The 12,862-nt window shown below is 42.3% G+C and overlaps 2 protein-coding genes across 6 annotated transcripts in view; both read left to right on the forward strand.

The window, feature by feature from the left end:
• Positions 1-48: 48 nt before the first annotated feature.
• On the forward strand, positions 49-5,918 carry si:ch211-151h10.2 (uncharacterized protein LOC567699 homolog). The gene is made up of 9 exons (XM_058080670.1): positions 49-247; positions 482-547; positions 1,941-2,252; positions 2,326-2,455; positions 3,485-3,591; positions 3,660-3,840; positions 4,644-4,727; positions 4,813-4,917; positions 4,988-5,918. The coding sequence occupies exons 1-9, from the start codon at positions 129-131 to the stop codon at positions 5,282-5,284; spliced, it is 1,401 nt and encodes a 466-aa protein (XP_057936653.1). The 5' UTR covers positions 49-128; the 3' UTR covers positions 5,285-5,918.
• A 174-nt stretch (positions 5,919-6,092) lies between these two features.
• Positions 6,093-12,862, forward strand: part of LOC131134938 (uncharacterized) — a 64,256-nt gene continuing 57,486 nt past the window's right edge. For 3 of the 5 annotated variants that reach the window (XM_058080657.1, XM_058080656.1, XM_058080658.1), the window contains exons 1-3: positions 6,093-6,638; positions 7,051-7,123; positions 7,334-7,435. In XM_058080657.1, coding sequence (XP_057936640.1) covers positions 6,492-6,638; positions 7,051-7,123; positions 7,334-7,435 — 322 coding nt within the window. In that variant the 5' untranslated portion in view covers positions 6,093-6,491. Of the gene's footprint in view, positions 6,639-6,887; positions 6,980-7,050; positions 7,124-7,333; positions 7,436-12,862 lie in introns of all 5 variants that reach the window. The other 2 variants (XM_058080659.1, XM_058080660.1) reach the window with 2 other exon arrangements.

Consider the following 12,862-nt stretch of genomic DNA (forward strand, 5'->3'; position numbering starts at 1 on the left):
GGGCGGGGCCGGTGCACCTTTAAGTAGATAAATAAATCCCAGCGCTCGACCTGTTCAACGAGCTCCACAAGTCGCAGAACTCTCGGCATGTTTCTCTTTTTGTCTCAAAGCGTACCTGCTCGGCTCTCATGCCTCGGTTGATGCTCGGCAGGCCCGAAGGTCACGGGGTCCCGGGTCCCGGTGTGAGAGCCGCTCTGGACCGGGCCCTCCGGCGGCGGTGGGGGGAGGGAGGTGCTGCTGCTGAGATGTGAGTTGTGTCACACACACTAACGTGACTGAGTAACTTTCCTCTTCATGAAATGCTTCTTTTATGACTCAACTTCTACCTGCGACCACTTGATGTCATGATGACTTATGCTTGTAGGTGAGTTGTTTGTTATATTTTTAGTCTCATCATTAGATAAATTATAGAAGCAAATTAAGACCGTTTTGTGTCATAATAATACATTCATTGATTCTTTGATTTTTTTTTTCTGGTCAGGATCACATGTGAGCGAGAGCCTATCCCAGCTGATTTTGCACAAGAAGCGGCGTACACGCTGGACGAGTAAGGCAATTACTACTATTAATTATAATTATTATATTTACTGCAATTGAGTGTCAGTGATGAGCATTCATTATAAGCAAGTTTACAGAATATGAAAAAGTATTGTGCTTTTAGGTGTACAGTTGCAGTATTTAGGCAACTTTTATTTGAAAGCCGCTCCTATGGCAACAACATAGCCTCTTTCATACCAATAAAGATTGTTTACCACGTAAAACCAACAAGGGGCCACATTGATATTTACCTCGGCCAAGAACAACGCAGAGGTTATGTTTTTGCCAGAGTTTGTGTTCAAAATAACTTCTGAATGGATTTGGATGAAATGTTCAGGAATTGTCCGAAATGGGATATGGAAGAACTGGTCACATTTTGTGGCTGATCCGGATCACTGTCCAGGAATGTTTAGAAAAAGATTCTTTAACATTGAACCATGTTTGGCATTTGTACATATAATAACTAGGACTAATATTTATGTTGGAAATCATAATATAGGGGTAACTATGGCGTTATTGGTGGACATCTGTACTCTCAGAATGCTTTGTAATGGGGCAGCATTTGCATACATTTAGCCCACAAATCACAGTTAGTCTTTTATACTTTGCTGATATTGTTTTTTTTCTCGAGGTTTGAGATTTCACACTTTTGGCATGAACACAAAAGTGAAATGTATACAGTAATGTCTTGTTTGTTGTGGTGTATTGGTGCCAGACCTCATTGTTCCTGTTTTTGAACATTATTAGAGCCCCTTAGATGTGAAATAACACCCCTATAGTCACCTATACACTCCTATTAGTCACTATATAGTAGACATAATAATGTAGTATTACTGATTATCTAGTGACCAGTGTAGAATACGACATATCACAATAGTAACAAATAGTCACGCTGCCAAATAGTGAGCAAAACATTAAGCTCTCTTGCTTTGGGCCTGTCTTAGTGATGAATGTTATTCGGTAAATTCATTAATTTCATTCATTTTCTACCGCTTTTTCCTCACAAGGGTTGCGGGGGTGCTGGAGCCTATCCCAGCTGTCCTCGGGCGAGAGGCGGGGTACACCCCGGATTGGTCGCCAGCCAATCACAGGGCACATATAGACAAACAACCATTCACACTCACATTCATACCTATGGACAATTTGGAGTCGCCAATTAACCTAGCATGTTTTTGGAATGTGGGAGGAAACCGGAGTACCCGGAGAAAACCCACGCATGCACGGGGAGAACATGCAAACTCCACACAGAGATGGCCGAGGGTGGAATTGAACCCTGGTCTCCTAGCTGTGACGTCTGCGCGCTAACCACTCGACCGCCGTGCCGCCCTTATTCGGTAAATAGTGAGCCCAATTTTTCAACGCACCAACATAATCATCTTTTTTATTCTTGACGTTGTGCGCAGCTCAGACCTTCAGAAGGCACCACATTCACCTCCCTCACAGAGGAGGAGTAGGCTCCTCCCTTTCTCCTCCTGTAAAAAAGCATGGTGCACCTTCCTCCCAGCGGCGGTGGTGTGGTCAGTGTGCCACCTGGAGGCGGCGCTGTCTTTGGTGGACGTTTGCTGGAGTCTGTCCCTGCTGTGCTCGCTGTGGGCCGCCCTGGGGGGCTGCGTCTACTTGCTGATGTGCTACCTGAGGTCTTCATACCCACCGGGGGGCACCGCTCCCAGATTACAAGAGGAGGTCGTCACCAAAAGCGAGGTGTTGTTTGAACGGTGAGGCTTCTTTGCTCTTTGATGGTTTTGTCTCATAGATGTGATTAGACCATGTAGCTAATGTCGTATCCAGGTCAAGAAGTCCAGACAAACACATAGCCTTGGGCCTCATCCTGGCTGACAGCCTGCTCCTGAGCGTGCTCCAGGAACCCTCGCCGGATCCCAGTGGACCCAATATGTTGGATCTCCTCTCCAGGCTGGAAGTGAGATGAAAAAAAAAACACTTAACATTCAGAAGAGCCTCAGGCACTACACTACCTGCAGTTTGCACACAAGCGTGGAAAGTCTTTAGAGGTGATCAGACGCACATGTGCTAGCCTGGAGGCAACACAGGAACATTTTTTTATCTTCCATTGTCCTCCTCCTTTTTTCACACCTGTGTGTCTGTGTGTTCATCCATGGCAGTCAACACGTTAGCCACACCTTCAAAATCCATTTTTTTCTTTCTGTGCTTATCATTTCAATGTCAAAACAAGAGCCCTGTTGATGTGGAATGATGCATTCCAACTACACTTACCTCCACCGGAGATCTGGGCAGTGGCAGCTGAGTTCAAATGTGCCTTCTTCAATTTAACTAGGAAAAATTAGCTTTAAAAATGTAGTCAATATTTATTATTTCAATGATTGTTATTGATTTATTTTATATATCGGGCAGAAAATAACCTGCAATCCTGCAGATTGAGACGTTTTACTTCATGCAGGAGCAAATGTAACAATAAAATGGATTTTAGTAGAAGCATGTATGCCATTTAGAACAATGAATATTGATGATTGGCAATCAATGATTATTATGATTATTATATATTATTGCACTGCATAATTCACATTTACTTTTTTCATGTCAGATGACTTCAGTATTTACTTATTTTAATGTAATAACATTTTCCATTAGTTATTCATTCAAATTGTATTTGTGTTTAAGCTTAACCATTTATGTATATTTTTTAAAATCTTAATTTTTTTACATCTTCTTTCTGTACTCCACTTGATTTTGTATTTTATTTTTATTCTTTTAATATTTGTAGTTTATTATATTATATATTAATTCATATTTGTATTATTTCCACACTTTAGAATTTTATTTTTAAATCTATTAAAAATGAGCAATTAAAATGATGACTAAACAGTACATAATATTTGAGGGTGCCTTATACTGATGATGCTGTTCATGGCTGACCGTCATTATCGTCACGGCTGACATCATCACTCACCCAAACTCTTCTTCTCTGCAGGCTGTATCAAACACCCTGGACCCTGCAGACCTGGTCTTAGACGTCCCGACCCAAAGTCAAGTACTGACTGACAAAGTGACACTCATCCGCACTTACCTGCAGCAAAGGTAAGCGCCGCCCCCTTCAGTGAATACTCTTCTTGGCTACGCCAACACATCTTCTTCCCCCCGTGTAGGACCACCTCCCTAAGGACGCTGGTCCAAGTCCAGGCTGATTTTGAGGCTGGTGTGAAGGAGCTGCAGGAAGAGGTGGAGCTCCGCTGGGCCCAGCTGGAGGATTTGCACACAGGGGTCACGCTCACTAAAGAGGGAGGGCAAGACCACAGGGACCTGGCGTCGACCCTCAAGGACGCAGAGGTGAGTTGCGGGGGGGGGGGGGGGCTGAAATGTTAAATACTTCTTTTGTAGTTGTACTGTATGTTTTACATATTCAAAGTTGGACAAAAACATGGAGCCAAATCTGCACAATAAAGGTATTATAAATTATAGTATATATATTACATATATTACAATTTTTGATATCACCGATACAGATATCGCAACCAATACTTTTTACTTGGACATGTTTCAAGATATTTTTTTTTTTTGCTTTTAACCCTGATGTTACAGGCCTAGCCTGTCCCTTTAAGAAAAATGGCATTGTGGGAAGTCTGTGTGCTGTAGTTCTTTTTTTTGGCACGAGGTGTCTCTCATTCACGGTGTCTCGTCGGGCTGTTATGTTTGGGGCCATTAAAATGTGTTCGCTAACGTCAACTGTGCAGCCTCTGTACTACGGTCAGGAAAAATAAAATTAATTGTGATTATAATCAGAATAAAATAACAATAAAACAAAGATTTTAGGCAACCAGAAAAAATATTGTGTAATATATATAATAATTGCCGTGAAATTAAATAAAAAAGGACGTGCTCCACGCAGATCAACTAGCTTGCTGTTTCAGTTGACATGACAACTGAACATTGGTTGTATTGGTAAAAAATAAAAATAAAAATATATATATCGTGCATATCTAGTACATACAACATATTTGAACAACCCAACCTGTGTTTGGACGTGACAGTGATGTTATTTGTCATGGAATATGTGTTTTGGACATCTTTGTTGACGATTCATGGTGTCCTGCTGTTGATGAATAATGTGAATGTTTTATGTATCTGCAAAGACCTTATTTGCAGTCCTGAGCCGCCACAGGAGCCAACTTGATGACTGCCAGGAGCTCCTGAAAGACAGCACACATCTCCTCCAGGTAAAACTTTCCTCAGTCCACTGCAGGTTGTCTGCCAGCTGACATGTGCGTCCTATGTTGTCCCCCACCCCTCCATGTCCTCCAGGAGCTGACATGGAGTCACAGCCGTGCTCTGCCCTGTCTTGGCAGCAACAGCAGAACCAGTGAGTCGTTGTGGCCAGAAGTGCTGCTCCAGTCCAACATGGAGCAGGTAGGCTCTGTAGACAAAGCCCACAGTGTAGTCCGTGGACTCAGACCCAAGCGTATCTCTTTCCTGGCAGTTTGACAAGGGCCAGGAGCGCTTCCTGTCCCTGGAGCAGCAGACCTCCACCTTCCAGGCCCACCTGGAGGGGCTCGTCGCTGACAGGGCCTCCTCCAGCCCTTCCCTGGACCTCAACAGCGGACTCTCCAGCAATGTTTCTTCTGACCACTGGGAGTCCACCACCACGGCCGACTCGGACAGTGAGGTGGACGCCGACTCAGACACAGACGCTCAACCGTCTCTGTGTGAGAGGTCAGCGTTCAAGGTCACCTCCACTATAGGACACTTACGGAAATCTTCCCGAAAGAAGAAGTGAATGAATGAACGTTCTTGTATTTTAATTATGTTTTTGTGACACAAGGGGGCACCTTGCCACCACTTATGACAACATCATGGAAAGTACTATTATTTATACTTGATTTAAATAAAATTAGAATTTTACATTTGTTTGCTACAATGCCATGAAGATGAATAGTGCATATAGTACGAGGAAAATAAGTCTCTTCCCTATCCGTCATGCTTCAAAGTCTAGAGGAGAGGGCTGTACGGAGGGGGGTTAGCGAAGGTCAGCGCCGGAAGCGTTTTTGTTATTACAGAAAACGAGGCGGCCCTCTCGACCTCCTCTGCGAAACGTGAATGTCTTTGATCCCAAATTCAATCTGTGGACTTCTGAGGTGGCCAACAAGGAGCTAAAAGGTCGACACAGACGCCGTTTGACTTGTGTTGGACTGATTCATACCTCAGCAGCCGTGCGGAGGTGTCGTGTTGTTGTGTTTCAGCCTCTGGAGGTTTGGGATGAAAGGAAAGTTAGCTTGGCCCGCTAGCATTGGTGGAAGTGGCAGAACCACAAGGAAGGCAATGCTTTGGGTCAGGATTCGTGCGTGGAAAGATGCTCATGTGGATGTTGATTGAAAACTTGGATAGTTTTTATTTTATTTTATTCTATTTAAATCCCCCCCCCCCCAAAAAAAAAACCAAACAAAAAAAACATTGTCTCCAGGCACGTGTTTCTATATTTTCCTTTTTTTTTTTTATTATTTAAGGTGTGTTTTGGATTCAAAAAGCACATATTTTCTATTTTCATCAGGGTTTTTTTTTACATTTAGCCCCCAAAAGTTTGTGTTTTGTATTGAAAAGCACGTATTTTCAAATTTTCTTGATTACACTTGCATCTCCTATTTATTTGTAAATAATATTTAGCCAAATATCACTATGTTTGCATACAATATTCAATATTCCGGTTTCTGAAACATTCGCAATAACCCTTTTACATGTCTGAGCTAACGGGGTTAATCTTGTATATATGGTGTTATAAACAATTAGGGATATCCCCAACAAAACAGTGACGTACGGACAACGTCCTGACGCACAGAGAACGTCATGACGTAACGTGCGTCATTTCTATTTCTTCCTGTATACAAAACCAACACCACCAAGGCGTGTAATGAACAACCCGGGACCGGTCGAACATAAATGTGTGTAAAGGACATAAACGTGTTTCTGCCTTTCACCATATTAATGAGATGGTTAGTTTCCTCCTCGCTCCAAAAATATACAGTTTAGCGTGCCGACATGTTTTTCCAAATTCAATACTTCCTGTCAAACATACAAGAATCATTTCGAATGGAACATGCGCAGAACACGAATCAATATTCAAAGTCAAAAGGCAGGTTTGTAAAATGATACTTTGCCATACTTTGGCTTGAAAAGCAAGCATCTCTAAATGTTATCGATGTATTAATTTTCCTATTTTTTAAACAAGGAAACAAAAATATCTGTTATGGCTTGAAATGGAAATCATGTATGTTTTCTTCAGCTTTGTTATTTTGTATATTCAGCTTAAAAAGGGTTTGTATTTTAAATGGAAAAGCAAGTATCACCAAAGTTTCTTCATTTTTGTCTTGTAATTGTAATTGTAGCTGAACATCCATCCATCTTTCCATTCTGTTTGCTGTTGATTGGCACCTGTGCTGCATTCAAAGCCAAAAGGATGCTTGGAAGGAAGCAAGTGGTGACATTCCATGTTTCTCTTCACAAAATGCACCCAACTATTTTCATTCTTACTGTGTTTTGCCCCTGCAGGGCCTGACTGAGATAACACGGGGGCCACGGCGCTTTGCAGCTGCCGCCAACATGAAAAAGGCCATGTGCAGATGTACGCAATTAGCAACATGGTAGACATTTGCGGAGCAAAGGTCCATAAAGTGTCAGATTGTTGTGCTTCATCTGACGTGGCTGTGGGTTTGAAGTTAGCAAAGGCCGCTAAATCTTTAGTGAGACCATTAGACAGGAGGGGGCGGGGCTTAAAGGCTGTCATTAGGGAGACTTCCTGTTGGAGTAAAGATTTTCTCATTGTGTCGCCAAGGTGAGCGGGCTACGATAATCATGGCTGACCTCCGTGGCCTCCTGCTTCCTGTGGGCCTTCAGAAGACCTGTGACCCCTCCTTCCACCCCTCCCACCTTAAAGGTCAGCACAGCAGCGATAAGTAGCTGCCACTTTCTTACATCTTATTTTGAAAATGTAGGCCAATATAGCTTCCACATGTTTGAGTGCAAATATTGCATGATGAATGCTTTTGGCCCAGGGTGTCCTAATCCTTTTGGGGGTTGGGGGGGGGAGGGTATTCATGTATTCATGGCACCACCTGTCTTTTATCTTTGGCTAATGTTCTTTGTGTGCTGCCAAACATGTGCACGACTTCATATCTACAAAATCCCTGCAAAGTAATCACTCTTTATTTTGGAAACTGTGTGCAGGCATCTGCTACAAAGATGCCACAGCTCTCTACTGGACGCAGTCGCCCTAAAAACCACACTGGTGCGCTTCAGTCATGCTAAAGCAGTACTTTATTAAGCATATTTAGTAATTCATACCAACAAACCGTAATAACATTACACAAAGTAAAACATAGAATAAAATATAAAACAGATGTGTCTGGATTGGAAAACAATAATACAAATATAACACATGTACAATATAGCAATAAATACATAGAAATGTGATTTATCCCAGGCAACAGTAATTGTAAAATTGTTCATAATGAAAGAAGTACACTATATTGATGGATCATATCTATATATACATAAAAAAATACAAAAGTTGCTAATTTAAATTGAAAAGTTTTGAAGGAGCTGAATGAATTTCTAACATTTAAGTGAATCCATCTTCCTATGAAGGCCAACATTTTGTTAAAATTAGCATATTTGTCACTATTCTGTGATTGTATTGTTATTGTAATGTTATTTTATTATCAATATTTGTATTGTTATTGTATATTTTATACACATATTTTTATTTTGATAATTTAAAATTAATTAATGTTCTCCCAATTTAAAGCCACACTGTGTAATAATCTGAGTACTGGACTGGCCTCCTGACTACTTTCTTAGCATGTAACACCAGTTGGACCAGGCTGGACACATCTTGTTCATTCATTGTTACAGTATAATTTTAGCTGTAGCTTTCTGCCCTTGGCGTCTTTGTCTTCATTCAATAATAGCACGTTAGACAGTCAGTTAGACTCCACGCCTGAAGGGGGAGCCCTGGAGTCAAAAACAACAACAACAACAACATTCATTCATTCATTTTCTACCGGGTTACAGGTGCTCTCTTCGGGCATGGTACACCCTGACTGGTCGCCAGCCAATCACAGGGCACATATAGACAAACAACCATTCACACTCCCAGCAGTTTTGTAATCAATGGTGCCCCTTTGTTTTTTTTTTTGCAGCCCAACAACAACAATAGTTCCTTATTACTTCTTTAATGGGCACTGTTGGTTCATACTCATCTATGGCACTCAAGGCCCAACTAAAAGACCACCAAGTACCCTGATATGAATTTATTTTCATTTTTAACAACAGGAAATCAACAACCCCCCCCTCACCGCCCCACCCCCCCGTCCGGTAACCAGCCCTCTCCCCTCACCGCTAGTTAGCATGCGGCCTAGGCGTCGTGTGAGGCGGCGCTGTGACGAGGGGCTAAACAAACACGGCGGGCGTGCACACAAAGACGCAGACATGTGGCAGCAGAAGCCTCACAATCCGCATCCACATCCACCCTCCACCCCTCACACTCCCACACTAACCATCGATCGAGGGGGGCGTCTGGGAAGGAAAGGGGGGAGCAAATTCTGATTCCTATTCAGGGAATGTCAGCAGTGCACAAAGAAGGCCGCATGACACTGGCACTAAAGCACACTTAATGGACTTCTTTCTCACTCCGACGACATGACAGGGGGCGTGTGCAGGGTGGGGGTGCGGGGTGTGCTGAATCCACCCAAGGAGACTGAGGCACTAATTAGATAGAAAAAGCTCTTGAAGGAGAAAGTGTCTCTAAACTTTTGATTGATAGCATATCACAACATAAAAAAGTTTAATATGGAAAGAAAAAAAACAAAGGGCAACATTGATTATAAAACTGCACACGTGAATCTTAAAGCATCTTTTGTCTGGTCATGTGATCTACCACCTGTTGCTAGGCAGACCTATTTGCGGAAAGGACAGGGAGAGCTGGCAGGAACATTAATACACATTGATTTTTAGTCGAATGGATCCTGTGCGGCTGCACGGCGGAAAAAGTGGATAGCGCGCAGGCCACACAGCTTTGAGACTGGAGTTCAATTCCACTCTCAGCCATCTTTGTGTGGAGTTTGCATGTTCTCCCTGTACATGTGTGGGTTTTCTTCGGGTACTCCGGTTTCCTCCCACATTCCAAAAACATGCTGGGTTAATTGGCGAATCCAAATTGTCCATAGGTATGAATGTGAGTGTGAATGGTTGTTTGTCTATATGTGCCCTGTGATTGGCTGGCCACCAGTCCAGGGTGTACCTCATGCCACGACCCTTGTGAGGATAAATGGTAGAAAATGAATGTCCCTGTCGCTTAAATATAGGACAAAAACAAGAGTGCCATCTGCTGCGTGAGAGTCACAAAGGGAAGCATAAAGTTCGTCAGTCATGACACCCTTCAAAGATGAAGGGGGGGGGGGAGTGTCAGATGAGTGAAGAGTGAGTGAAGCTCAGATGAGTGAAGATGGCACCGGCGTCACTTGGCAGCCATTCATAAGGCCAACCCCACCCCACCCCAACTATCGACCTCATTAGCAGATAAAAGCAACCTTCCCATTGGCCCCTGACCCCAGAGGTTGCCACGGAGCCTTCCAGTCCGGGGCTGTGGATGCAGCATGAGCATCTCCTGCAGAGCACAGCACCCCCCCACAACCCCCATCTCAAAGACAAATCCATATCTGTCGCCTTCACGCTGCTCTGAACTTTCCTACCGAGGTTGTTAAGATGATAACATCATTTTTCACACAAGGATTAAATAGTGGTGGAAAATCCATGACAAAAAGTGTCTAAAATTCTCTTAAAATCTCATAAACGTCTTAAATACCATTTTCTTAAAATGTATTAGGTTCCCTTGTATTAAAGGGGACCTATTATGGAAATTTTTCATCCCTTTGTATTGAGTTGTGGACTCCTATAGTGCAGCTATAAATGATAACCCGCACAGAAAGCTTTCTAGATCTTCCATAATCTGCACCTATTCAGCTGTATTTCCTTGAATTTCATGGTTCCTGTGAAAACGGTCCGACTCCGCTGTGGTTGGTCACACTCCCGAGTGCTGAGAATGAATTTTGGTTTGTGCCGCTAGTATCTTCATATCACTATGTATCTTTTTAAAATGTCATCTTTTAACATACAGCGTGTGTTGGATTCCGAAGTAGAGACTGGACAGTCAGAAGTTTTTAGCATTATTAGAGCTCTCTAAACATGAAAAAACACCCCTATGGTCACCTGTACACTCCTACTACTCAATATAGTAGACATAATCAAAGAAAATAAGACATACAAACCCTGTTAAAAATATTTGATATCTGTTTTTTTTAACATTATTAGAGCTTGCTAAACATGAAATAACACCCCTATAGTCACATTTACACTACTATTAGCCAAAATATTTGACATAATAAAAGTACAACATATAAGACAAAACCTGTTTTTGACCTTCTAAATACGGGTTTTAACATTAGAGTGCTCTAGACATGAAATAACACCCCTATAGTCACCATTGCACTCTTGTTACCAATACAGTAAACATAATAGAAGAAAATGAGACATACAAAACCTGTTTATGACCTTGCTAGCATGATAGCCGTTAGCATGTTAGCATTTTAGCTAATATACTCATGTCTATAGGCAAATAGCATGGCATGATGTAGAGACACTATAGGACTGCTGTAACACTTTGGGGACTTGTTGCTTTTTTGCTAGATGTTGCCATGTTAACTGTTAGCATGTTAGCATTTTTTACTCATTTTTAACTAATTTACTCATGTCTAAAGGCAAAGGCAAATACACACATGGTATGATGCAGGGACGTTATAGGACAGCCTTACCACTTTCGGTCCTTGAGGCTCTCTTGCTAGGTGCTAGCATGATATCTGTTAGCATGTTAGCATTTTAGTTAATTTACTCATGTCTAAGGGCAAATACACACATGGCATGATGTAGGGACATTATGGAATTGATGATGTTTGGACACTATGGAACTGCCTTGGCACTTTCGGCACTTAGTGCTATCTTGCTAGGTGTCAGCATGCTAACAGTTAGCATGTTGGAATTTGGGCTATTTTACTCCTGTTTAAAGGCCTATATATGTAATACATGGCATGATGTAGGGATGCTTTCTCTGCACTTTTGGTGCTAGCATGCTAACTTTTAGCATGTTAACATTTTAGCTGTATTCCTCACATCTACAGCCTAATACAGACATGGCATGATGCAGGGATATTGTAGGACCGCCTTGACGCTTTTGCTATAGACTGCCATCTCGCTAGAGGCTAGCGTGCTAACAGTTAGCATGTTAGCTTTCTTGCTCAATTCCTCATGTAATGTACGCACGGCATTGCTCGGCGGCGTGGCACAGCAGACACCAGGCTCGAGGTTCACAGCACAGGTTGCATGACCATCAAAATTTCCGGGGTAATTTTCCAGTTATTATTATTATTAGTTTTAATGACATTATTCTCTTATTATAAAGACAGGCCCCCCCACTGAGGTTACCAAATAGGTGCATTCTTTGTTACCCCGCCTGCCTGCATAAAGTGTGTATTGTGGCGATGCCAAACACCTGACAACATGAAACACATAAAAGTTACATCATCCTGCTTAAGTCATGCATCAGCATGTTGGAGTGTGTGTTCGTGCATGTACTGTGTGTGTGTGTGTGTGTGTGTATATATATATATCTTCATGGGGGGGTATACAGTGTATGTTGAGAGAGTTTTATAAGCTGTGGCTGACCCCGCTGACTTAATATTAAATAAACAGCCCAACCAAGTGGATGCTCAGCTCCGCCTCCTACCCCGCCCCCTGTCTTTTTCTTGGCAGTGACTTCAGCCAGCAGTGTGGGGCTGTGTTTGTGTACAGGGGCGGGGGCTACAACTGCACTGCATCACACTGAGAGCTGTTTGTAATATTTTGATGACCTGATTTAGCAAACACCAGCGTTTGAAAATATTAGAAACAGCTCTCACTGACTCAGTTTGGGACGCTGCGCTAATTGAAGCCAGCGATCGGGATTGGTGCTTGTCCTCATGTTGTCCCTCCCCGAGCGTCCCCCATGCTTACTATCAGACCTCCCACACGACCCACAACTCACCCCCTCCATAAAAGATTTTGCATGCACACTACCGCGTAGAATACATGCAGAAAATAACAAAAATACAAGTAGAAAACACACATAAGAACAATAACAACCAAAAAACATTTATATCCAAATAGTATGCAATTCTAATATAATTTACAATAGTGAAGGCCTTTATAGGCCTATTATTACTACAAATTTGACATTTTATAGCAAATCTCACAATTTTTTTCCAGTATAAAA

This window comes from Doryrhamphus excisus, chromosome 8 (genome assembly GCF_030265055.1).
Source record: "Doryrhamphus excisus isolate RoL2022-K1 chromosome 8, RoL_Dexc_1.0, whole genome shotgun sequence".
Lineage (NCBI taxonomy): Eukaryota > Metazoa > Chordata > Actinopteri > Syngnathiformes > Syngnathidae > Doryrhamphus > Doryrhamphus excisus.

Coding starts and splice junctions, on each gene's coding strand:
- si:ch211-151h10.2 (XM_058080670.1), top strand. CDS start 129: ATGCCTCGGTTGATGCTCGGCAGGCCCGAAGGTCACGGGGTCCCGGGT. Junction 248..481: donor GGAGGTGCTGCTGCTGAGAT/GTGAGTTGTGTC, acceptor TTTTCTGGTCAG/GATCACATGTGAGCGAGAGC. Junction 3,841..4,643: donor CGACCCTCAAGGACGCAGAG/GTGAGTTGCGGG, acceptor GTATCTGCAAAG/ACCTTATTTGCAGTCCTGAG.